We start from the raw sequence: 25,583 nt of genomic DNA on the forward strand, positions 1-25,583 counted from the left end.
GCCAATCATCGCCGTGAATCACGCTCCTGCTTGCTGCGGCAAGGGCAGCTGTCTATTGGCTGCCGCAGCGGCAATCAGGAGGACTACAGGTAATGGCGGCAAACGGCCAGTGGATAGGTGGTTTCTGCAACGTGAGTGGTTGTATGCTGCGTTCAGGCGGGTGAGCGATTTTCGGCATTCCCCCACTCAAGCTCAGCCCCCCCATTTTCTAAATTTTGAGGCCCCCAAAATAGGGGTCGTCTTATACATGGGGGCGTCTTATAGATGGAAAAGTGCGGTAATTCTGGGAAGATGTCAACTGAAGCAAGGTATCTTAAGTTCCCTATGGAGAAAAGAAAACACACGTATCAAAGAGCATAATGCGCCAGCAAGGGAGCAGTTAACAAAGGAAGAACTCAAGACGGGGCCTTCTCTGCGGTGGCACCTCAGTTCTGGAATCCCCAGCCCTGATTTATCTTTGGGGGGGGGCAGGCAGTAAACCCTTTTTATTTTGTTGAGCCTTCAGTGGTGTTGAATTAGAATATGGAAGCTTTACTTTTTTCAACCCCGTTTTTAATCTTTGTTCTTAATCTTTCTTTTACACGATTCCATAACTTTATAAATTTGTTTAATTTGATTTTGGTGTAGCGGCGAGAGAGCAGCAGCTGGGAGGCCAGGGTTCAAAACCTCATTCTGCCATTAAGCTCACTGGAAGCTCAACAAAATAAGAACATTTTACTGCCTTGGGCCAGTCACCGCCTCATAGCCTAACCTACCTCGGAGGTTTGGTGTGGGGACAAAATGGAGAGGGGGGGGGGAGAGAAATATGTATGCCACTTTGAGCTCCTTGGAGAAAAGGTGGGATATAAATTTAATAAATAAATTTTGGTTTTTGTTACTGTAAAACACCTTTTGGGGGGGCAGAACATGATCTAGAAGTGCTCAAATAAAACAGTAATGGGTGTTTATAGAACAGTGTCTGAGGAGGGGAGAGAAATGGCTTGGCAGAGGATGGAAATTGCCTGTCCCCCCTTCCGTGAACCTCCCCCCCCTTTACCCCCCCCCCAAGTTCCCACAGAATATAGTCTGCTACTTGCCAGGCATTTTGCCAGTCCCAAAATGGCAATTAAGCAAAACTTCCATCACAATGCATCTGGGTTACAGGCGGACGGACCCAGGAAAGAATGGATTAGTTCCGTTTCTCTATAGGGAACTAAGTCTTCTCAGACAATGCGTGCCTTGTATTCCGGATACCAAGGAGACCAGCTGCGCTCCGAAGGGCTTAACATGGCTGCAGAATGGGGAGAGAAGGGGGTGTCTGTTTGTCCCTCCTAGTTGAGGGGGTTGCCGTTCCATTAAAGCAGCTAGAATGTTAGGGGCATCTATGTAGGGTTTTGTTTTTGATTTTTTTTTAAAGCTGCATTATTAATGGTAATTCATTCCTGCCAAGCAAGCAGTGCAAATGTATTCTATATATATTTTTTGAAGTCATTTTTATTTGATTTTACAAATATAAATTAATTACAATACCAGTTACATACCCATAAAGTGAGATTGAATCTCGAGACTTCTCCCCCCCCAATCCCTTCCACCCTGAGTTCCTTTGGAGGAAAGTTGGATGTGAATGTAATAAGTAACGCTGTTCCCTCTTTCTTAGTTGATGAAGATGCTGCTGTCAACAGAATTGCGTAAGTTCCTTTCCTCATCATTCCTGGTACTTAAAACTCCTGGAATCCTTTCTTTCCTCTCTCCCATCCTCCTGCTTTACCTCCCCCCCAGCCCCAGCCCCCCGTACATATGTTTAAAAAATGTTTTAAGTATTATCTGTAAATAGCTGAACAAGAAGCCGACGACAGGTGAAACTTGAAAAATTAGAATATCGTGGAAAAGTCCATTTATGTAAGCAATTGTTTTAATTAGCTACTGGAGTTTAATATATGAGATAGACTCATGACATGCAAAGTGAGAGATGTCAAGCCTTTGTTTGTTATAATTGTGAGGATTATGGCGTACAGCTGATGAAAACCCCAAAACTGAGATTGTTAATTTGGGGTTCTCATCAGCTGTACGTCATAATCCTCACAATTATAACAAATAAAGGCTTGACATATCTCGCTTTGCATGTCATGAGTCTATCTCATATATTAGTTTCACCTTTTAAGTTGAATTACTGAAAGAAATGAACCTTTCCACGATAGTCTGATTTTTCGAGTTTCACCTGTATAAATGACAATTAAGGCTGCAATCCCCACTTGCCTGGAAGTAAGTCCTGTTGAATTCAGCCGTGCTTACTTTGGAGGAAAACATGCAAAGGACTGTGCTGCTCATGACTTGTTGAATTTGCTGGCTGAAAAATGGAGCAGCATCTTTCAATTTCATGCATTTTGGGGGTATACTTTTAAGAAAGGGTGTATAGCCATATAAGACAATTACACATTTTCTGTGACCATTGTTAAAATGCTGGTTCTCTTTAGTTCTCTCATACCTGTATGTGAATTATGGTCACCAGTTGATATTTAATGTCTGAGATGGGCAGTATCCAATTGACGTGTCGTGTCGGCACCAGGATTCCTGGTTGCACAACAGAACTTCTCTCTTCCCAAACAGCCACTAGATCTCTTCCAGGGGTTCCCCCAACCCTCCAGATCAGATTTGGGGAGGGTCCAGGGAATTGGAAGGGGGAAGCTTCGTTATTCAAGTGAAAATTCTTGTGTTGACAGGATGTGTTAGTTAGATTCTGCCCTATGTCTCACCTACATTTAAGGAGATGATTCACAAGATACATTTCTATATGGGTAAAAAGGCACTTAACATGTCTCTCTCCTCTCTCTCTCTCTTAAATTTTCTGTTTAACAATTTGGAATACTCATTTAAACAACCTTAAAATAACAATGACCTTCCCTTCTTCTCTTTCCATGGTTCATTTTGCATAACATAAATCCCTGCATATTTTACATAAACTAAACCATTCCATTATTCCATCCATCAAAACATATTTACACTGTTGAATTAAGTTAACATGTCTCCTTAAACTCATATGCATTCATCAACAGACTCCCATAAGTAGTCAAGGAAAGCTGCAGCTTGGGCTGTATTTTATTTTGTTTTATGCATACATACATACATACATACACACATACATACATAGACACTCCTGCAATAGCTGTTCCACAGTATGTATTTTTTTAAATATTGGGGGTTCTCTATCTGTGGAGAGCCTTTGGCCTCTTGTCTTTGGCCTCTCTGCTGCTCACCTTCATTCCTGGTGTGGAAGAAATGTTTTCAGCTTGAAAGGGGGCAGTGGGTGGGTGGGTGGGTGGAAAGCTGTCAGTCGTGAGACATGGGTCTTAATCCCCCCCTTCTTTGCTCTGCTCCCCAGACTCTGGCTGTGCACCTTCACCTTGGCAGTATCTCTAGGAGCTGTGCTCCTGCTTCCCTTCTCCATCATCAGCAACGAAGTGCTGCTCACCTTCCCGCAAAACTACTACATCCAGTGGCTCAATGGGTCCCTCATCCACGGTGAGCTCCATGCCGTGGCTTGTACATTCGACCGCCTGGGTCTTCAGTGCGCTGCTCTATGGGAAGAGAGAGCGAATAGGGGAGTTAGAGAGAGCAGTTGCATCTTCAGCAATAGCCAGGGAAATTATTTGCTGAATACTTCCCATTACACTGAAAATGACTGTGGCTCTCAGGGCATTAATTGGGTTTCTGAGCACCCCAGCCTTGAGACTCCTGTTTAGCTCAGACAAGTTTTAAGAAGCAAGCTACCTTTTCTTTATTTCCAGCAGGGTTTCCCAAACTTGGGTCTCCAGCTGTTGTTGTTGTTTTGGACTATGATTCCCATCACCCCTGCTAGCTATGGATGATGGGAGTTGTAGTAAAAAACAAACAAACAGCTGGAGACCCCCAAGCATGTATCCCACCCTTCCAGGATTTTTATTCTCACAACAACCCTGTGAGGTAGGTTAGGCTGAAGGTTGGGAGTGGGGCATCCACCACTGGTCAGATAAAAAGGAAGGAAAGCTTGAACTGTATATCCTTAGAGATTTGCCGTTGCTTAAATCAGGCTTCTCTTTCATTCCCACCAGGGCTCTGGAACCTCGTCTTCCTCTTCTCCAACCTCTCCCTCGTCTTCCTCATGCCCTTCGCCTACTTCTTCACCGAATCCGAAGGTTTTGCAGGATCAAAGAAGGTAACAGCTGCCCCCTCTGCTCCTCCACCCTTCCTCCTCCCCCAGATTCAAAGCAGCGATTGATCCTTTTTTTCCTGTCGCCTCCCCTTTTTCCAGGGGATCATGGCTCGCGTCTATGAGACATTTGTGGTGCTCCTGCTGCTGACCCTGTTGGTGCTGGGAATGGTCTGGGTCGCATCTGCCATTCTGGACAACAACGCAGCCAGCAGGGAGAGTCTCTATGGTGAGTTTGTGTGTCCCTTAGCTCCCTTTCCGCTTTTCCCAGGGTTTGTGTCCAAGGAAGGGAGACTAGAACCCATCTGTGTGCAAGGGTAAGTCAATATCGCTGGCTAGATATGCATCAGATTGAACTCTCAGCCACCTGGTCTGCATACTGCCAGCAGTAACTGGAAGCAGTATGGTCAGATATGGGGTTTTTTTGACTGGGGGCAGCCTTTTTGACCAGATGGGCCAGATCTTTCTCTTCCACCCCAGTGAATTTATTTACTTTTACTTTGTTATTGTACTTCACCAGATCTTAACCTATTACAATGTTTGTTAAGAATATATTCCAAATCTCATTGAATTTGTCCATGGCAAGTCTGCGTTTATAAGCAAGTTGTTCATATGTTGCGAGTTTGTATAAGTCTTCAATCCAATAATAGAAGGGAGCCGCATTTTTATTTTTCCAATTCATCAGCATCAGTCTTTCTGCTGTGGTAAGGGCACGGAGAGTCCACTCCTATTGTCCTTTTGTAAGGTTCCATGTGCTGGGTATATAATTCAAGAGGATATTTTGCTCTGTAAATGTAAGGTTGTTCCGTACAGTTCTGTTGATGGTTTCAGTTACCTTCTGCCAAAAATCTTTCAGTATAGGACAATGGGAAAAAACACGTATGTTTTAGAGAAGCATTGTCTTTATTGCATCTCTAATGGTTAGATACCTTACATAACCCTTTTTAAAAACAAAATTAATGGGGTCCAGTATATATTCACCCCAGTGAATAATAATAATTTTGTCATTTATACCCAGCCAGTGTGGTGTAGGGGTTAAGAGCGGTGGACTCGTAATCTGGTGAACCGGGTTCGCGTCTCCGCTCCTCCACATGCAGCTGCTGGGTGACCTTGGGCTAGTCACACTTCTCTGAAGTCTCTCAGCCCCACTCACCCCACAGAGTGTTTGTTGTGGGGGAGGAAGGGAAAGGAGAATGTTAGCTGCTTTGAGACGCCTTCGGGTAGTGATAAAGCGGGATATCAAATCCAAACTCTTCTTCTTCTTCAGCCCATGTGGCTGGGTTTCCCCAGCCATTCTGGCTTGCTTACAGCACATAAAACCATAATAAAACATCAAACCTTTTGACAGGTGGGCGGGACCGGCCTTCTATCAAAGTTGCCCCTTGCAGGTGGAGAGAGATACTGCCCAAGAACTCCCTGTGCACCAACATTTTTTGTCTGCAAAGGGGGGGGGGAATGTCAGCTTGCAGGGCAGTTTGAATCCATGGAGCCCATGCCTGCAAGCAGACAGCTTCGAAAGGGGAGAGTCACTTGCCAAGGAACAACCAGGAAGTCCATGTTAGGTTCCCGATCATTCCTTTGCATCTGCACCCTGCTCACATCTGATGTTAGTTATTTAGTTATTTTGATTGATTGATTGAATTTATATACTGCCCTATTCCCAGGGGTCTCAGGGCGGTTCACAGAATAAAATCAAGATATAAAGCCAAAAAATGCCTAATAAAAATAAAACAACAACCCAATAGCCCCCCTGCCCAAAACCCCCCCCCCCACCACATTTTAAAAGGGCATGTAAATCGGATCAACCCAAGGCCTGGTTAAAAAGGAACGTTTTTGCCTGGCGCCTAAAGGTGTATAATGAAGGCAGCAGGCGAACTTCCCTGGGGAGCGCATTCCACAGATGGGGGGCCACTGTAAAGAAGGCCCGTTCTCGTGTTGCCACCCTCTGGACCTCACATGGGTGAGGCACACACAGAAGGGCCCCAGAAGATGATCTCAGGGTCCGGGTAGGTTCATATGGAAAGAGGCGGTCCTTGAGGTATTGGAGTCCTGAGCCGTTTAAGGCTTTATAGGTCAAAACCAGCACTTTGAATTGGGCCCGGAAACTCATTGGTAGCCAGTGCAGTCGAACCAGGATCGGTGTAATATCCTCAAACCGTCTTGCTCCGGTGAGCAACCTGGCCGCTGAATTCTGCACCAGCTGATGTTTCACAAGCTGTTAGGTGTTGGGCAGGTGAGGCAAATGGAGTTTTCTGTGAGCTGGAGCACTGCCCCCAGGTGGCCTGTTTTATTTGCCCAAACCGCACATTGACTGCCTTTCTTTCTGCAGATCTGTGGGAATACTACCTCCCCTACCTCTACTCGTGCATCTCCCTGTTCGGTGTGTTGCTGCTCTTGTGTAAGTTGGTTGGTTTTTGTCTTTTTTAATGCATCGTTATTATTGCTACTATTGGGATGCTGCGGGGAGGAAGGAGAACTCAGTGTCAGGAGCACAGATCCGATCCAGAAGGTTAGAGAGGGGTCCTGGGGTTGAATTGCCAGCTCCACAGGATCTGTTGGATAACAACTTATTCTGAACTTTGTTTGCATTAAAAAGGGGTGTGTGTATATGTGATCTTTTGTAAAGAGAGGGGAGACAGCTGCTCTACCACTGAGCTGTCTTCGTTTCATGCAGATGATTCCAGGTTTAATACCCAAAATCTCCAGGTAGGACTAGGTGAGCACCTGTCTGAAACCCTAGAGCCATCCCCTAGCCCTAGGGTTGCTACCTGTCCTGTATAATACAGGATTGTCCCGTATTTCAGTGTAAAATGGCACATCTTGTATTGATACAGTTTTTTCCTGCATTTTTCCAGTTCTTTCTTTCTTTCTTTCTTTCTTTCTTTCTTTCTTTCTTTCTTATACTTTTCAAATTTATACGTTTCATTAGTTTTACAATCAATTTAACATATCAAAATTTGACTTCCTTCCCCCTTTTCTGCGCTTCCTTGAATTTATTTTTTAATAACTTCTGCATATCCAAGTTCATTTAACTTGCTCATTTAACTATCTACTGTAAATATATACTGCAGGTTATTACAATAATCCTGCTAGTGTTTTTATTTGTTTACGATTTATCTGAAAATATTCAATAAACCATTTCCATTCTTTTATTTTAAAAAAGTTTAGTTATCTTGATTTCTTATTCTTCCGGTAAGTTTCGCCATTTCTGCATATTCCCTAAGTTTTTGTATCCATTCTTCCTTTACTGGGACTCCTGCTTCTTTCCGCTTTGGGGCAAATAGCATTATTGTTGTTGTAGTAGCATACATAAATAAATTTCTATACGGTTTAGGTAGTTCTGTCCCTATAATTCCCAAAAGAAAAGCTTCTGGGATTTTTAAAAATACAGTGAAAACCCGGGTTACGTACGTGATCCGTTCTGGGTCGCGGTACGTAACGCGGGCGTGCATATCACGAACGCACAAAAAAAAACCCCGGAAGAAGCGCGATTTGAGCGCTTCTGCGCATGCACGAAGTGTGCCGAATGCTTCTGTGCATCCGGGGGGTCGCACATGCTCCAGAAACACTTGCAGGTTGCGGGCGTTCGCAACTTGAACGCCCGCAACACGGGGGGTGCGTAACCCGGGGTACCACTGTGAAGGTTATTTTGAACATCCTTTTCAATTTATTATATATCATTTCTCTCTCTCTCTCTCTCTCTGCCAAGTTAGGGCTCCCCTCCAAATCCATATGTTTGAAAAAGGGTGTGTAAAAGGTCATATATTTACCGTACTTTTCGCTCCATAAGACGCACTTTTTTCCTCCTAAAAAGTAAGGGGAAATATCTGTGCGTCTTATGGAGCAAATGGTGGTCCCTGGAGCCGAATTGCCCAGGGGCCAAAAGCAGATAGTGCTTTTTATTTTACAAAGAGAAAAAGGGGTGTTGAAAGGACCCCGCTCAGCAGCTGATCAGCGAGAGATAAGAGTCCTGGCTCCCTTTCAGCCCCGCCCTCCATTGTTGAATGTGCTGCAGGGGAAGGTTGTTTGTTTCCCCAGCGACATGTGACTGGCTGATTAGATTATCTGTCTGGAAACTGTAGAAATGGCTCCCTTTCCTTCAGAAGCTGCAGAAATGTGAGTTAAACCCCATAAAAAATGGGGCTTTTCCTCTTTGCTTTTCCCCCTTTGCAAAAGGAGTTTTGCTTTTCCCCCTTTGCAAAAAGAGCTGCAAAACTTTTAGCTGATCCTCAAAAAAACCAGGGCTTCTCCCTTTGCAAAAAAAGCTGCAAAACTTTTAGCTGATCCTCAAAAAAAAAACAGGGCTTTTAGAGGAGGAAAACCAGAAAAATATTTTTTTTTCTTGTTTCCTCCTCTAAAAACGAGGTGCTCCCTATGGAGCGAAAAATATGGTAAGCTCTTGGTAGCCAAGCACAGACACGTCTACAAATTCATGTGTATGTGTGTGTGTGTGCATGTGTGTGTGTGACAAATTCCAGAGGTGGCATCTTATTAGGCTGCAATAGATTGTAATAGATTGCTTTGAAGTCATTTCAGCACCAGTTTTTTGGGGGGGAGGGGGAATCATTCCTCCAACTGCCCTAGCCCACCCTATCCTGTATTTTGTCAGAACATTGGTGGCAATTCTTGACCCAGGCTACCTTTTTTTTTTTTTGCATGTGTATTTCTCTGCCTGTGAAACAGAGGGATAGAAATGCTTGCCGAATAGCTTTGTGGCGGAAGTAGGAAATGACTATTTTCCCTTGAGCAAAATTATTGCTCTCTGGCTTTGGGTGTTGTCCTGATTGGGGGGAAAAAACAGTGCTGCTTTTTTTTTAAAGAAGAAAAAAATGTTGGTTTCTCACCATGAAGTTGTTACAGTCAGTGCCACACTTTTAACATTTTGGGGGGGGGGGAGTACCCACAGAAAAGGGGGGGAAACATACTGGGAGAATCTATATTCCAAGGAGGGTCTTATAAACACCCATTGCTTTCTGCTGGAGGGTTTGCCTTGCAACTCAGAGAGTGTTTTTGAAGCTTCCTGGAGCTTGTTCTTCGTTGGTTCCAAACAAAACAAAACCAAGAACCTAATAAATGTTAGACAGGGATGACGGCATCTCTGCAAAGAGCCCCAGGCCAGAGATTTTGTTGCACTGCGGAATGAGGAGACTTTTAAGTACAGGTTTTTTTGAGGCCAGCTGGATCCCCAGAGTTCCAACAGTTTCCAAGAGATGTTCTCTGTGTGTCTGACCCTGCGGAGGCCTGCTTTCCCTCCTCTTTGAGCCTTGCCGGCCCTTGAACTTGGAGAATGGTGCCACCTCCTGGCAGGAGGGGCCATGATGGAATTACATGCTGGCGCTGCTGTTCACAACTGTTTTCTTCTTCTTCTTTCTCTCCCTCCACAGTGTGCACCCCCTTTGGCCTGTCACGGATGTTCACCGTCACAGGGACACTGCTGGTGAAGCCCAGGGTAAGAGCAGGAGAGGCTTTTTTGGACTTGCCAGGCCTAGTACAAAAGTAGAAGGGACGCGGGTGGCGCTCTGGTCTAAACCGCTGGGCCTCTTAGGCTTGCCGATCAGAAGGTCGGCGGTTTTGAATCCCTGTGACGGGGTGAGCTCTCGTTGCTCTGTCCCAGCTCCTGAAGTAAAAAATAAAGAATCCAAGAACTCTGGCCAGGCGGGAGATCCATTTTAAAGTCTTCAAACAGTTTTATTATTATAGTATTGAAACAAATTCCAGTTGAAATAAATTCCAGGACAAGGCCCTGTTTCGCTAATTCTTCGTCAGCTGGAATGTTAAGAAATCCTACGTTAGAACTAAATCTTATAATACTTATAAGTTCTTATATACATTATACCCTTTCGTGAAGCCATTAGTTATACAGTTTATACCAAACTAAATCCATAATTTACACAGAATATAACTAACAAAGACAGCTTATCTAGATTTTCACAGCTCCTGCCAACCTAGCAGTTTGAAAGCACGCCAGTGCAAGTAGATAAATAGGTACCACTGCAGCAGGGAGGTAAACGGCGTTTCTGCACACTCTGATTTCCGTCACAGTGTCCTGTTGCACCAGAAGTGGTTTAGTCATGCTGGCCACATGACCCAGAAAGCTGTCTGTGGACAAACGCCGGCTCCCTCGGCCTGAAAAGCGAGATGAGTGCTGAAACCCCACAGCGCTGCCCCTCACAGACCCTGCTCTACCCCCCCTCAAGTGCTTTTACCTGCCTAGAATATGTCCTTAACACCTCTGCCTTGCCTGGGTGGCAGGTGTGTGTGCGTGCGTGCGTGCCTTGGCCTGGTATACCTGTCGTTCATCCAGCGGGTAGGGCTGTTAGTGTTCTTGACTGCCTCGTTTCTCTCATGTACGTTTTCCTCTTTCTCTGTAGCTGCTGGAGGATTTAGACGAGCAACTGAACTGTACAGGATTTGAGGAAGCTGCCATTTCGCGTAAGATCCACTCTGGTAAGTGCCCAGCCGAGGTGGCACAAAGCTGGCCGGAAATGGCTGATTTGGCACCTGATTTGGTTAATGCCCTGAAAGTAAGGCTGCTAGATGTGGGCATGGTGGCTGATAAAAGTGGTTCTTTCTCTGAGTATTGGTGTAGATATTATCTAAATATATATATTTAATTGTCTTTGCATTGCACAGGGAAAACATCCTGCTGGCTCAACTTTGATATGGAAGTGCTGAGGCAACAATACCTAGCAATTCACGCACACAGGATAACTCTGGGTAAGAGCAAAGCAGGGCAAAGGCAGGAGCTCTGTATCTTAAATATTCCCCATGTATCTAATTTATCACTGGACAGTTGTGGGATATGGGATCAAGCATCCTTAGATTGTTGTCCACATTATTAAACGACCGCCATGATTCCTATCACCCAGTCTCTGTATGTAGTTTGCAGGGTTTTTTTTTTTTTTTTAAAAAAAAACAAATCCAGTTTTTCCCCCAAGGAAGAATGAAGCGGTGGTTGGATCGATTATGCAGATCAAGCAAATCCACACCAGCATAGCTTTAAAGGAACCAGCCCAGCCCTAGGATGTTCTGCATTTAATTACCTGTGTGATGAGGGTCAGAGAATTTGGCTGGGGCAATGTCCAGCCATTCAACTCCCCATTTTGTGTTTTGTTTTCGCAGAAACACGCCGCAAAGCATCTGCTTGGCAAAGGAACTTGGGATACCCACTGGCCATGCTTTCTTTGTTATCTCTGACGGTAAATGTTGGGTCTGGAACTGGGGTTGGCAAGTCTGGTTTTAAAAAAAAAAAGCCTTTAAATGACAACATCATAGCCGATCGCCGTCTCTTGAGTCAGAAAAAATGAATGTCAGAAAACAGCAGCCTTCGCTTTGTGACCTCTGTTTGCTGCCAAGCGGCCCCCCTGCGCGTTGCAGAGGATTCTGGGAACGCATTCAACAACAGCCTGCCATTTTGGACTGGCCTGAAGGGCCAAGCCAACAAAACGGCAATTGACTGACGCAGCTTGATTGGTGCTGCAGCCTAAGCAGTGGCTGGGCAAAGGCCCTCACCTGCTTTGCGCCTCTCCAGAGAAGGAAATTGTGCCCCACTGGGCGTTCCTGTGCCGCCAAGGTGCTCTGATCGCCCCAGGTCCATGGTAACCAGGCCCCTGCAGAGGCTGGGGGCAGCCGTTTACATTTGCCCTGGGCCTCGGAGGGCTAAGCTTGCCAGGGGGTCGCTGCTACGGGCCTGTCGGACTTACACTGTTTCAGTTTATAACTTTATTCTAACAAGACTCCCAGCCCCAGGCCTTAGTCAAGCTCCGCAGAGGCCTGGCCAGGCCCACTCCCAGTCTTCTCCCCTCTCTTCTTGGAGAATTTAGCTGGAGTGGGAATTTCTGTGCCATCCCACTTGGTCTCTGCAGCTCCGAGGCTGGGAAGCAGGCTCGTAGCTCGACAGGCAGAGGTGGCTCCCTCATGTCTGTGAGCGAAAGTGCCGAACCCTAGAGGCTTGGCAATGGGTGGAGGGGAGTTTGTGTCCGTCAGCGGAGCCTCTTGCTACTGGGAGCCAAGCTTTTCGTTTACTGATTCTGCAGGCGAGTATGTGAATGTCCCAGAAAGGATACTGTCCTTTCCCTGCACTTTTAGTGGCTTCCTCATATTTATGGGAAGCTCCTTTGCTTTGACAATATGTGTTAAAAGACGCCTGGAAGGGAGCACCAGGGCATTTCTGTATGTTGCTCTGTCCTTTTTTAAAGGCCCAAACCACGGATGCTTTCCCTGTTGGAGGCAGCCTGCCTCTGAATACCTGCTGCTGGAAGCTGCAGGAGGGAAGAGTGCTGTTGCGCTCGGATCCTGCCTGCAGGCTCCCTGTATGTTTTTGGCTGGCCATTTTGAGAGCAGGAGAGTTGGGCCACTGATCCATCAGGCTCGTCTTAGGTTCTTATGCTGGTGCTATATTGATAGGGACGTGGGTGGTGCTGTGGTCTAAGCCACTGGGCCTCTTGGACTTGCCGATCAGAAGGACGGAGGTTCGAATCCCCGTGCAGGGCGAGCTCCCGTTGCTCTGTCCCAGCTCTTCCCAACCTAGCAGTTCGAAAGCACACCAGCGCAAGTAGATAAATAGGTACCGTTGTGGCAGGTACCGTTTCCGTGCGCTCTGGTTTCCATCCTGGTGTTCCGTTGCGCCAGAAGCGGTTTAGTCATGCTGGCCACATGACCCGGAAAGCTGTCTGCGGACAAATGCCGGCTCCCTTGGCCTGAAAGCGAGATGAGCGCTTCACCCCATAGTCGCCTTTGACTGGACTTAACCGTCCAGGTGTCGTTTACCTTTACCTTATATTGATATCTTCCCCCTTCCTGCCATCTTTTCCAGGGCATCTCTGTTCTGGTTGTCTGTTTTCATGTCTTGGAGCTGCTGTTGGACGATGCGGCCATGCCTCGAGGGATCCAGGTGAGAGAAATTATCCTTTTGCCAGAGTCTCCTTAAGCCATCTTTTGTACTGGAGCTTTCTCCAGCCACTCTCTTCATGGCTCAGGCTTCTTGTCTCACCCTGTCAAGTTGCTTAATTTCTCTAAGCTACTTTTTCACTTGCAAGACATAGATTAAATCCAAAGGTTCAAGAGGCTTAGCCATTGAAATGCCTACCTTGCATGCGTCTAGACCAGTGTTCTGAAGTCCCATTGTTCTAGGCGCATCTTACGACAGGGTATTTCATTAGCGCGAGCAGTTTCTGAGCTCTGGGCGTAGTAATGCGCTTAAGATTACAAATTAAAACTACAGAGTGGAAGGAAAGGAGGGCCTTTTTCTGCCTCCCCACTTCCAGCTACTCTCTGAAGACTGGAGAAGAGATCCTCTTAATAATATTAGGGGGGTGGGCAGGGGAAAGACTAGACCATGCGGAAAATAAACATAATATTTTAGCTGCAGTTCATTCATTTTCAGCTTTGTATTCCTGTTATAAAAAAGTGCACCCAGACATTCCGTTGTTGCACCCATAACCTCGGTTTAAGGTGCCATTTAGCTCCTAGCTTTCATATCTCAGTTTCTAACACTGGTCTAGCCTGATGGGTACACTGCACCAAGATAAGTCTAACTTGCAGAAAGCATATTGTTTTATTCAGCTCCTCCCTCCTCAAAGGAACCTAATCACACACTTCTCCTTTTGTCTCTCCCTTCCCAGGATGCACCATTGGGGAAAGTTTCTTTCTCTGTCTTTGGCTCTTTTGGGGCAGCCATGCAGGTGATCCTCATATTGTATCCTTTGCAGTTTGTCCGTTTTGGAATTTCCCTTCTGCACCGTTACTTTGCGAGACGACGATTGCCAGGAGGGTTTCACCATCAAAAAAAGTTGCTTCTCCATTGCTGATTTCTCTTAATCATCTCCTCGTCAGCCAAAACGTGCAACTATGTCCTAAGGTTAATCTGCCCTGGCCTGTCCTACTTTTTCATCGTAATGCAGCACAACTTTAGCTACCTGCCGTGATCGTCAAACTCTGGCAGGGCAAGACCTTCCTTGCCCTGAAGACTCATTACCTGAGCATCACAGTAGGATTCCTGTTCTGAGCCTTACTTCTGTGGAAAGGGGGGAAGCGAAAGATTTGTTTCTCTGTGCATGATTTGTGTGTGTGCACACATGCTTCAGCGGACACAGATGACGCTGTCGTCTAAACCACAGATCCTAGGGCTTGCCGATCAGAAGGCTGGTGGTTCGAATCCCCGCGACGGGGTGAGCTCCCGTTGTTCAGTCCCAGCTCCTGCCAACCTAGCAGTTCGAAAGCACGGCAAAGTGCAAGTAGATAAATAGGTACCACTCAGGCAGGAAGTTAAACCGCATTTCTGAGCGTTGCTCTGGTTCGCCAGAAGCGGCTTAGTCATGCTGGCCACATGACCTGGAAGCTGTACGCCAGCTCCCTCGGCCAGTAAAGCGAGATGAGAGCTGCAACCCCAGAGTCGTCTGCAACTGGACCTAATGGTCAGGGGTCCCTTTACCTTTACCCTTTACACATGCTTCTCTTCGGAAGTCCTGCTTCCCAGCCTCTCCTTGGTGACGACAGTTTCTCCATCGTTCTTCCTTAACCCTTTGCTGTATTAGCTACCTAATGATTTCCTCCGTGGTGGGATTCTACAGCTCCCCACTGTTTACCAAACTGCTGCCTGAGCAACACGACACAGCCATGACCAAGGTACTGTATATATCTAGCTGTTTTGTTTTGTTTTAATCGACGCCACTGTCACTGGTGACATCCCTGGCTAACCCATTGGCTGAGCCACTCGGCTGGGAAAAAGCAGGAAGACAAAAACCGTTATGATATCTCAGCTGCTGGGAGAGGGGGGATCATTTACAGCATGTTAATAATGGGAGCTCCTGATCTGAAAGCAGGAGCGGGGCCAGGAAATCTCAAAGAAATTGGGAGTCAGAGAGGCTGCTAACGAGTAGGACTTGGTGGGGTTTTTTTAATGGTTCGTTCTCTGCCTTTATTTTTATTTTTTAATTTTATTTTGACAAAGTAATAATCATAAATAAATAAGAATAAAAATGTGCACCCCACCACCGAGACCATTCCATTGTAGCTATCCAGCCTCCCAAAATTTCAACACCTCTTGCGATGGTTTGACCCCTTTCCGTTTTAACAGTACTCATTCTGCAAACACCCTCCATATCTCCTCAGAATCATTTCTCCTGCATATTCCCTGCCTTACCTTAATGGCGCTTGTTAATTTATCATTAATAGCTATATCCCACGCCTCCTTATACCATTCTTCCATTTCAGATTCTGCTTGCCCCTTCCGCTTCCTAGCTATAATAATTCGTGCAGCTGTCAATAAATTTGTGAGCAAGTCCTTCATAGCCTGCAAACCTTCCACGGCATTGTAAATTATCGTCGTAAATGGATAATAATGGACTTTGGGCCAGCTTTCACCCAGTGATTTCTGCTATCTCCTTAAACACCCTTTGCCAGGAAAATTGTACATATTTACACCCCCATCACATGTGAACATAGTTCCCTGTTTCCTGGCAATCCCCTCCAACATAACACCGAATATTCCTTGTTTATTTGATTTAATCTGACTGTGAGTAAGACTTGTGAATTGCAGAGAGGCAGTGGGGGGGGGGCGGCTGAGCGAGTTACAGCTCGCACCCATAAGAGCTAAGGCACAGGACCTCCTCTTTGAGGAGTGGGGAATAATTGTGGCTATGACGCTACCTCCTTGCTAGTCTCCAGTCAAAAGTCATGTGAGTTTCTAGTGTCATTGGAATGGATGCTGGGAGCTCAGGATTCTCTACTCTGATTGGCAGACGGCTCTCCAGGGTTGCAGGGCTGGGGTCCCTCCCCTCGAGATGCCATGACTTGAACCTGGGAACTTCTCTCTGCATGCCCTGCCTCTGAGCGATGTTTATTTCAAGATGCTTCTCCTTGCAGATAATCGGAAACTGTGTCTCGTTGTTGGTGTTGAGCTCTGCCCTCCCAGTTTTGTCTCGGACTTTGGGTGAGTTTTGCCTACTTCACTCTGTCCTCCTCATCTTCTTAAGAGCGCATCAGTAAAATTCATCCTCACTGTTGAAAAACTCCCATATAGGCAGGGCTGTGGGTTTTCAAAACAAATACACCCAGCTCAAGGAAAAAACAACAACAACCACAAACCAATTTTTTTGAGTTTGATAAGTAATACGGGCTACGCATACAGTGGTACCTTGGTTCTCAAACTTAATCTGTTCCGGAAGTCCGTTCCAAAACCAAAGCGTTCCAAAACCAAGGCACGCTTTCCCATAGAAAGGAATGCAAAATGGATTAATCCATTCCAGACTATTAAAAGCAAACCCCTAAAACAGGCATTTAACATGAATTTTACTATTTAACAAGACCATGAAATGAAAGCGATAAACAATGTACTGCAGTCACACAATCAATCAATCAATCAATCAGTAGCTGAACTGAGTTCCACACAATCACAAAAGCAAAATGGAAAAGCCGCAAAAAAAACCAACGCAAAATAAATCGCAAAAACAGACAGACCACAGCGTAACACTCAAAACAGAGCACATTCAGCTTCCGAAAAAGGTTTGCAAACCGGAACACTTACTTCCGGGTTTGCAATGTTTGGGTTCCAAGGCGTTTGAGAACCAGGGTACCACTGTATTTGTGTATTCATTTGCTTTATTGGCACTATTTTGCTTCCACTGATCCTCTGGGAGGAGGCCTGTCCCCTGCAAAGTTTATGTAGCTTCAAAGAGGGTAGTGTACTGCCTTTTGGACCCAGAAGAGGGCAGAAAGGGGCACGCTTATACTCAATCTACTGACATGTGCAAGGGCCAGGAACGGAAACCCCATGCAAAATGGTCGCCCTCTGTACAATGTTCAGAAAACTCTTGCAAGGAGCATAAATCAGTAGATAGTACAATTAATCACAGATCTTTAAAATATTGCAGATGACCTTGAAGATTCAAGTGTGTGCTGCATGGCCAGCATTATTTATTTATTTATTTATTTATTTATTTATTTATTTATTTATTTATTTATTTTTTCTCCATCTCAGGAATCACGAGGTTTGACCTGCTTGGCGACTTTGGGAGGTTTAACTGGCTAGGAAACTTCTACATTGTCTTTCTCTACAACATGCTCTTTGCTGGCCTCACAACTCTTTGCCTGGTGAAAAAATTCACCTGGGCTGTGCAAGCTGAACTCATCAGGGCATTTGGTAAGTGCTGGTGTCCCGTCCCTGCCCCCCTCCCCCGCTTCAAACTCTCCTCTATTTGTTACAGCGATTTTGGAAAAGACAACTGTTAAGTAGTCTGATCAGCAACAAAGGGACCACCATGTCCTGGGTAGAAGGGAAAGAGCATAAGATGTGGTCCCATTAGGGTTGCGGCTTCCTTCTGTGGAGGTTGACTATAACCTAGTTTCCATGTCGTGCTAAGCTAAACCATGGCTTGGTGCAAACGCATGGGCTTGGGAAGAGGAGAGCCACTTGCTATTCTTCAGTCATGCCGCTTTGCTGTGCTTTGGCTTGGCTTAGCACATCATCTGAACCCAGCTTTGTAAGTTCAGCTCTCTCCAAGCTAACCATGAGCTGGAACCAAGGTTTTCCCCTGTGGTTTATCTGAGGCAGCTAAACTGCCAGTCTTGGTTTGGACAAGATGCTAGGCCATAATTTGGCTTACCTGATTCACGAACCAGGCCGAAGTGTGGTGGGCCCTGGGGGTTGCTTGGAGCATTCTGAACCTACCTAGGGTTGTCGGTTGACAAGCCTGGAAAACTTTTCTGCCTATGGAACAACTGTTTTGCATGTGAGGAAACTCCCCCTCCCCACCCCCAGTTCATTTCCTGTCTGGGCAGGCTTGCTCTGTGTGTGTTCATTTTATTTACTATTCTTATCAGCCCCTTTCCACCCACACGGTTGGAAAGGCTTGCAACAAATACAGTGGTACTTTGGTTCTCAAACTTAATCCGTTCCGGAAGTCCGTTCCAAAACCAAGGCGTGCTTTCCCATGGAAAGTAATGCAAAACATTCTTTTTGTTTTCTGTTACGTGAATGATGTAATGATGATAAAAATAAGTAAAATTCAATAAAAAAATTTTTTAAAGGAAAGTAATGCAAAACAGATTAATCCGTTCCAGACTTTTAAAAACAACCCCTAAAACAGCTATTTAACATGAATTTTACTATCTAACGAGACCATTGGTCCATACAATGAAAGCAATAATCAATGTCCTATGAAATAAATAAGACCGCATTGTAGATGATTAAAAAAAAAAAATTCTTACCTGCACTGATGATAGTCATTGTTTGGATGAGGGGGGGGGACTTTTATCCATTTCTGCAGTCACGCAATCAGTCAGTAGCTGAACTGGGTTCCACACAGTCACAAAAACAAATGAACCGAAAAAGCCTCAAAAACAAAAATGCAAAATAAATAGCAAAAACAAAAGTGCCAAACTTAATCCGTTCCGGAAGTCTGTTTGACCTCCGTAATGCTCAAAAACCAAGGCGCAGCTTCTGATTGGTGCAGGCGCCCCGGAAACAATAGCCGACAGCTGCATCGGATGTTCGGCTTCCGAAAAACATTCGGAAACCGGAACACTTACGTACTTCCGGGTTTTCGGTATTTGGGAACCAAGGCGTTTGAGAACCAAGGTAGCACTGTAATAAAATTGCAACGACAGAACAACTTGTTCAGTTGGTCTTCTTCCTGCCTGGGTATTGGGATGAGAGACTACAGGCTTCGGCTTTTAATCCATAATCTCCTCCTCCTCCTTTCTTTCTCTCCAGGCCTCCACAAGCTGCCTCTACCTGTGACTCGATCCCATCAGCCGTGCAAGCTCAGCTAGGATCAGTGTTTGTGCCTGAACCAAGCCTGGCAAGGCCGCCCACCTTGCCTGTGAGCCACTGCCGGGACATCCTTACCTTGACGTCGTGATTGTTGCTTGTCTTCTGAGCCATCGGACTGCAGCAGACGAGGGCAGGGCAGAGAGCTGCCTTTGCCCTGCCTTCATTTTGACCAATGACTTGTCGGAAAGGAGGGAAGGTGGCATTTTCAGCCTCTCCTCCCTGTTTCCCAGAAGCCCGAGGAGGGCGATAGACTTGAATTCTCTTGAGACCTCACCATCCTCTCTGAGGTCCCTGTTCCTGCCAGCTGAGGGAACATCTCAGTAGCTCACACTGTGACTTTGGAACTGGGGCAGTGTGAATTGGTTGTGGAGAAAGAAGCCTTGGGACTGTCTAAGAGAGAGATCGATGTAGAATTGGCCCCGGGGCATTGTTAGGGAGCAACGCGGGAGAGAGAGACTGTGGGGGAAAGTCCCTTGCCCCCACAGGGGTGCTGCAGATTCCTGCTCTTGCTCCCTCTCTCCCTTGTTTACATTTGACATTGTCTTAAACCTCATGCCCATGGTGGCCTCTCACTAGACCGTAGGGCCGAAAACGTTTCCAGTTAGGAATTCTGAGCCAGTTCTGTGTAGTAGATCGAACTCCGTTCCATTGTTTACATACCTCACTCAAGTGCAATATAAGCTGGCGCTATTGAGCCATCTATCCATGGCTTTCTGTTCAGCAGCCATCTCTGTGAGAGACTATTTTATGTGTGTGTCTGTGTGTATGCGAGCGAGCGAGCGAGCGCTTCGTGTTCTTTAAAATTTGCCCTGCAACATGTAAGCTTCCCTTGTCCATAACACTGGGTTGTCGCCTCAAAGTAATGGTGGACACATCTAATAAGTTTCCTTTCCGTTTCTCCCCCCAAATGGAAACTGTGTAAGGGGAAGCAGGCTACAGAGAGTGCCCTTGCCCAGCAAGGAGGGAGAACTTGCCACAATGGCCACCCTTCCAACTCTTGGACCATTGAGAGGCGGTTGCAGAGTTTGACCTTTTCCGAAATTAAGAACAGACCTCAAGAACACTGACGCAGCTCTTTTCTTGCCCTGTGACCCCCATGCCTTGCTTCATGCAATCCAATTCCCTTCAAGGGCAGACTTCACAGCCTGTATAACTTGCTTTGCTCTCCACACTCTATCAGTGTTTCCCAAACTTGAGTCTCCAGCTGTTTTTTTGGATTACAGCGCCCATCATCTCTAGCTAGCAGGACCCAGTGGTCAAGGATTATGGGAACTGTAGTCCGAAACAGCTGGAAACCCAAGTTTGGGAAACGCTGTTTTAGATCAGAGGGAGCCATCGTGGTGTCGTTCAGGTGCTGCTCAACTATGTCCCCCCCCCCATCATCCCTGGCTGAGTTGGAGTTCAAGAACAGCTGGAGAACAGACACCACATTGACTACTGCTCTAGATACTCCCAGCTTGTAGGAAGATCTCCCGTTACCTGGGTGGGTGGCTTGGAAGGTGAATCTGTTCAATATGGAGGTATATATTTTTTAAATCTGGGGAATGGCAGAGGCATGTTAGAACACGGTTAATGTGGAAAAATGATGCAATGGGAATCAGCCCCCTTTACTAGGAGTGCATCATTTGGGCATCTCTCAGTGTTTGGATGCCAGCCTGTGTTCTCCAGTTTGTCAGGACGCTATACCCAGTGCTGGATAGGAATTATATGAGGAAGTTGAATCCCTTATTTTAATTCTCTGTTAATGTGGAAGCTCTATGTCAATTACCCAGTTTGAGCCTAAAGGGCAGGAAAGCAGAGAGGTATCAAATTTACCAGCCCAGATGGGAGTGGCCATTTTACAGTTGTGTCTTTTGAGTTTTATGGTAGCAGTTGCTGGTGTGTGTGTGTGTGTGTGTGTGTGTGTGTGTGTCTTTTTCCTCCCTGTCTTTGTGGCACCATTGTTTTGCAGTGTGTATGTATGTGTGCCGGGCTAGACCACAACTGCCTATGCCCCTTGTTTGCAGAAAATGCAGACGTTTGCTTCAAGCCACATGGGTGCCCCTCGCGGGCGATTTTGAAGAACGGGAGATTGCTGAGCTCTTGTTATTGTGGCAACTATAATCTCCATAAATTTCATAGCCGGAGCTGAACATAGGAGGCTGCACACACACAAGTCCTGCATCCTCACCACTGCTTGGGAGGGGAAGGGTTGTGTGAGAATGAATTATTTTGTTGCAGGAATCTATTGCGGATTGCAGGCCCCGCTTCAGAGGGGCCCAACCGAAATGGAGACTTGTGACCCCTGCCTACCTTTCTTGCTTCATGTAGCGACTAGTCCGATCTCAGTACTATACTGTCCATGGGGCTCGTATCCATGTAAGCAATAAATTGCCTAGTCCTCTTTTATCTCCCCTCTTCTCTCTAGGTGCTTCTTTTGTGTTGTGGGAGGCTGTGGAAAAAAAGATGATGTCTGTCCTGACCCGGTAGAGAGAAAACTTTCCAGCTAGCTGTATCTCCCGAGCATTTGTTTGTTACTCAATGAATGTTTCATAGAGAGAGTCTCAGATTCCCTTTCTGAGCCTCTGTAATCCTGTTCATTTGAATATTGGAAACCAACATCAAACCTAAGGTTATGTGAAATACATTCACAAACACACGACGTAACCGGCTGCACATAAATAATGCTCTTCAATATACAAACAGGTTTTCCACACCTATCAGCCGATCACCCATTCCCACCACCCTTCTGAGTAATACCCCTCCCCACTCCCTCACTATATTTAAGGGTCTGGTGACTTCCGTTTCAGTGTATCTGAAGAAGTGTGCATGCACACGAAAGCTCATACCAAGAACAAACTTAGTTGGTCTCTAAGGTGCTACTGGAAGGAATTTTTTATTTTATTTTGTTTTTACTTTGTTGATCTTTACACTTTGTTGAAGAGCATTATTCATGTGCAGCCGGTTACGTCGTGTGTGTTTGTGCATTTGAATATTGGGTCATTATTTAATGGGGAAGCGAGGCATTTGCCATGCAAATGAGCACCCTGGATTTTGTGGTTTGTCATACCGCAAATGAAGCAAGGACTGTTTTGAGTCACAACAGCCGATCCAGATTATATAAGGCAGGGTGATTTTTCTGCATCTTTAAGCTAAGTAGCTAGCTACTCCCATTACAAATTACTATTTAAAACGGGTCAGCAAACTTTTTCAGCTGTGGGCCGGTCCATCGTCCGTTAGACCTTGTGGGGGGCCGGACTATATTTTGGAAGAAAAAAAAATGAACGAATTCATATGCCCCACAAATAACCCAGAGATGCATTTTAAATAAAAGCACACATTCTACTCATGCAAAAACACCAGGCAGGCCCCACAAATAACCCAGAGATGCATTTAAATAAAAGCACACATTCTACTCATGAAAAAACATGCTGATTCCCGGACCGTCCAAGGGCTGTAAACTGGCATGGAGAAATTGTTGGATGTCAACTCCCATCATCCCTGACAATTGACTTGATAGACAGTTGTCAATCAGCTTGGGGCTGATGGGAGTTGTTGTCCAACGACATCAGGAGGCCTCCACATTGACTACCCCTGCCTTAGTATTTTAGCAAGTGGGTTGAGACCAACACACCGCTCATGCCCCATTTTCTTTTTGTCTAGGGCTGGGCTGTGACTGGGAACACCCCAGTGCAAAGCAGGAGAATGGCTCTGTTATATCTCATAGGGTGGGGACATCTTGCCTACACATCTGTGACTGGCATGGGAGCCTTGACCTTTTTGGTATTGGCTCATTTTGGACGGGTGAGAAACATGGCCTCACTCCCTCATGTTACACAATTCCCATTATCCCTGACGGTCGGCCATCTTGGCTTCGGCTGATGGGAGGTAGGAGTCCAACAGAGGAATTGGGGCTGCCTTTTATGCCTCCCTGTTCTAAGAGAGAAAAGAAGAAAGAGAAGCACATGCGCAAGTCAATGTTAAACTTGGTCCCATGGTGCAGGTTGGGATTAAAGGTGGGTTTAAGCCTCCAGAGTGTTATAAGAAAATTGCTCCCTTTATACAGACTCTGCAATAACCCATAAGAGAGAGTCCTTAAGTGGGTTCCCTATTGGTAGGAGAAAAATAACAGCCCAACCAGAGTATATTGAGAAGCAAGGCGGCTAGTAAGCCTGGTCTTTATTAAAGGAACTGTTGCAACAGGGACCCCACTCAACACATGCACGGGGGAGGAGAAGCCTGAACAATGGTGTGCAAGCCCCTATAAAGACATTTGAAATTGCCCACCCTGTAACCCAAGACCACCCCCCAAAACATCATACCGGTACATACATCACAGAAGGAGGTGGTCTCCAGCAGAAATTTGAGAGTGTTGCTTCTCTCCTGTCTGCTAGAATACCCGATAATGCCTTACTTAATTGCATTTTCTGGGTAGCCGGGCCATTCCTTGGAGATGGTAAATACTTTAGTTTCTGAATCTCTTACAAATATTGATAGTTCGCTCAGCTTAACAGATAACTTGCCAGACTGTATTTGCAGGGAGGTGTAAGCCCCTACAGTCCAAAGACAGTTGGAAAGCTTTTCCCATTTCCTTCCTCCTTGCAAAGAAATATTTGAGGTCAATTTGGGAGAGTCGAAATGGCTTCATGGTTGCTCTCCTGTACTATTTCAGACACATGGTTTATATACTTACATATGTGTTTGCCTTAAAACAGGTGGTTGCACAATTGCTCATGTATATTGAGCCTGAAACGAAGCTTATTAAGCAACATAAATTTTGACCTCCATATTTTGCGGCAAGCCCCCTGCAGCACAGCTACTTGGTTGGCATGGCCTGTGCACTGCACAGAGAGGGGTGTTCTTGTAAAGATGACTTGTCTGCTCTGAAGCAATTCTCTTCCTGCTCCCCCTCACATGGCACGCTTGTTCCTAAAGCTACGGTTTACCTGCACAGGCCGTGAAGGTTTTTGTGAGAAGTTAAGGAGCTGACTTTGTAGAGGAAATAATTAAAGCAACTTCACCGGTTGCCCTTGTACGATAGTAGAAAAGAGGCAGGGGCCAGCAGACACATGTTGCCAGTATTATTTGCACCAACCACCGGCTACTCTTGATTGGAACAGGTGATGATCGCTGCCCAACACATTGCTCTTCCGCCATCCTCAATTTGGCACTGTGTCATACATTGGTGACAAAAGGGAGCAGCAATTCTTCTGCGCATCCTTATGTGAATTCACTTCAAGAAGAGTGGTCTACACATAACACAAATTCACAATGCACACCGAAACAACTGGTAGCACAATGGATTAGGTAAAAGGTAAACGGTCCCTGGACTGTTAAGTCCAGTCAAAGGCAACTATGTGGTGTGACGCTCATCTCGCTTTCAGGCCGAGGGAGCCGGCATTTGTCCACAGACAGCTTTCCGGGTCATGTAGCCAGCATGACTAAACCACTTCTGGAGCAACGGGACACTGTGACGGAAAACAGAACGCACAGAAGCGGCGTTTACCTTCCTGCCACAGTGGTACCTATTTATCTACTTGTGCTGGTGTGCTTTCAAACTGCTAGGTTGGCAGGAGCTGGGACAGAGCAACAAGAGATCACCCCGTCGTGGGAATTTGAACCACCGACCTTCTGATTGGCAAGCCCAAAAGGCTCAGTGGTTTAGACCACAGAGCCACCCGCCTCCCTGTACCTCTCCTGCAATGCCACATTATTAACCTTAAAGGTGGGGCCTGGGTTATGCTTCACACACGCCTGGGTAAACTTGAGGTGTTTTGTGTTTGTATTGGCTCTTAGCCCTATACTGGAGAAGGTGTTTTCTCCCCCCCCCCCTTTTTAATGTTTTCTGGTTGCCTGCCCACTGTTGCGGGTGAAAATAATCCAACTCTTCATAAGAAGCACAATTTTTTCGAAGGGGGAAAGCTAGTTCTCGCCCTTTTAGCTGGAAGGTAAGCAGAAAGGCAAGCCTTTGTTGGATTGGGGGGAGGGGGCTGGCAAGGGGAAAGGGGTCTCAGGAAGGCAGGAAGATGGGCAGTTTGCCTGCAGAGAATGAACAGGTCTTGCATTTTGACCTTGTTTGGTTTGTTTCCACGTATCCGGGCATGCAGGAAACCGACTCGAGAGGGCAGGAAGTGAAGTCATAACTACTCCCAATTCCCCTTGGCTGTGCACACTGCCCCAGTGACCTAGACCTGCTCCCTGCCTGCCTTCCTCTTGTGAGGGAGGAAATGTGGTTCTTGGAAAGTTGGTTGAGGGGGAAGGACAGAAAATTGGTTGAAAATAAAGAGGAGGTGGTTTGTCTAATATGGCCAAAGCTAGGAATGGTAGTAGCTTCTTTCCTGGGCCTCTAGAAACTGCCAGGGGTGCCAACTTTAAAAAAAAATTTGGGGGGGCAGGTAAGCCCTCCCCCACATAATCAGAAGATGCAGTGCGTACACACCATAGGAGCCAATTCCTAAGGGGCCGAGGAATCTTTGACCCCCCCCCAATAAAATATTTGAGCCCCCCAAGTTAATGGGCATTGCCATTCAGAGAGAGAGGGAAGCCATGTGATTATGTGGGGTGGAGCTCCCACCCCCCAATATTTTATTCAAGTTGGCACCCCAGACACACCATTTGAATGGCAATGCCCATTAACTTTGGGGGGGTGCTTAGCCCACTTAAATA

General features: G+C 46.1%; 1 protein-coding gene across 1 annotated transcript in view; it reads left to right on the forward strand.

The window, feature by feature from the left end:
- The window catches only part of LMBR1L (limb development membrane protein 1 like), a 35,741-nt gene extending 16,060 nt beyond the window's left edge, over positions 1-19,681 (forward strand). Inside the window, exons 4-18 of the mRNA XM_033135886.1 lie at positions 1,637-1,667; positions 3,359-3,498; positions 4,068-4,171; positions 4,268-4,394; positions 6,495-6,563; positions 9,550-9,614; positions 10,537-10,612; positions 10,799-10,882; positions 11,288-11,364; positions 12,981-13,058; positions 13,789-13,862; positions 14,701-14,791; positions 16,031-16,097; positions 17,145-17,306; positions 18,879-19,681. Coding sequence (XP_032991777.1) covers positions 1,637-1,667; positions 3,359-3,498; positions 4,068-4,171; positions 4,268-4,394; positions 6,495-6,563; positions 9,550-9,614; positions 10,537-10,612; positions 10,799-10,882; positions 11,288-11,364; positions 12,981-13,058; positions 13,789-13,862; positions 14,701-14,791; positions 16,031-16,097; positions 17,145-17,306; positions 18,879-18,937 — 1,304 coding nt within the window. The 3' untranslated portion in view covers positions 18,938-19,681. The remainder of the gene's footprint in view (positions 1-1,636; positions 1,668-3,358; positions 3,499-4,067; positions 4,172-4,267; positions 4,395-6,494; positions 6,564-9,549; positions 9,615-10,536; positions 10,613-10,798; positions 10,883-11,287; positions 11,365-12,980; positions 13,059-13,788; positions 13,863-14,700; positions 14,792-16,030; positions 16,098-17,144; positions 17,307-18,878) is intronic.
- Positions 19,682-25,583: the final 5,902 nt, after the last annotated feature.

Source organism: Lacerta agilis, chromosome 2 (genome assembly GCF_009819535.1).
Source record: "Lacerta agilis isolate rLacAgi1 chromosome 2, rLacAgi1.pri, whole genome shotgun sequence".
Classification (NCBI taxonomy): domain Eukaryota; kingdom Metazoa; phylum Chordata; class Lepidosauria; order Squamata; family Lacertidae; genus Lacerta; species Lacerta agilis.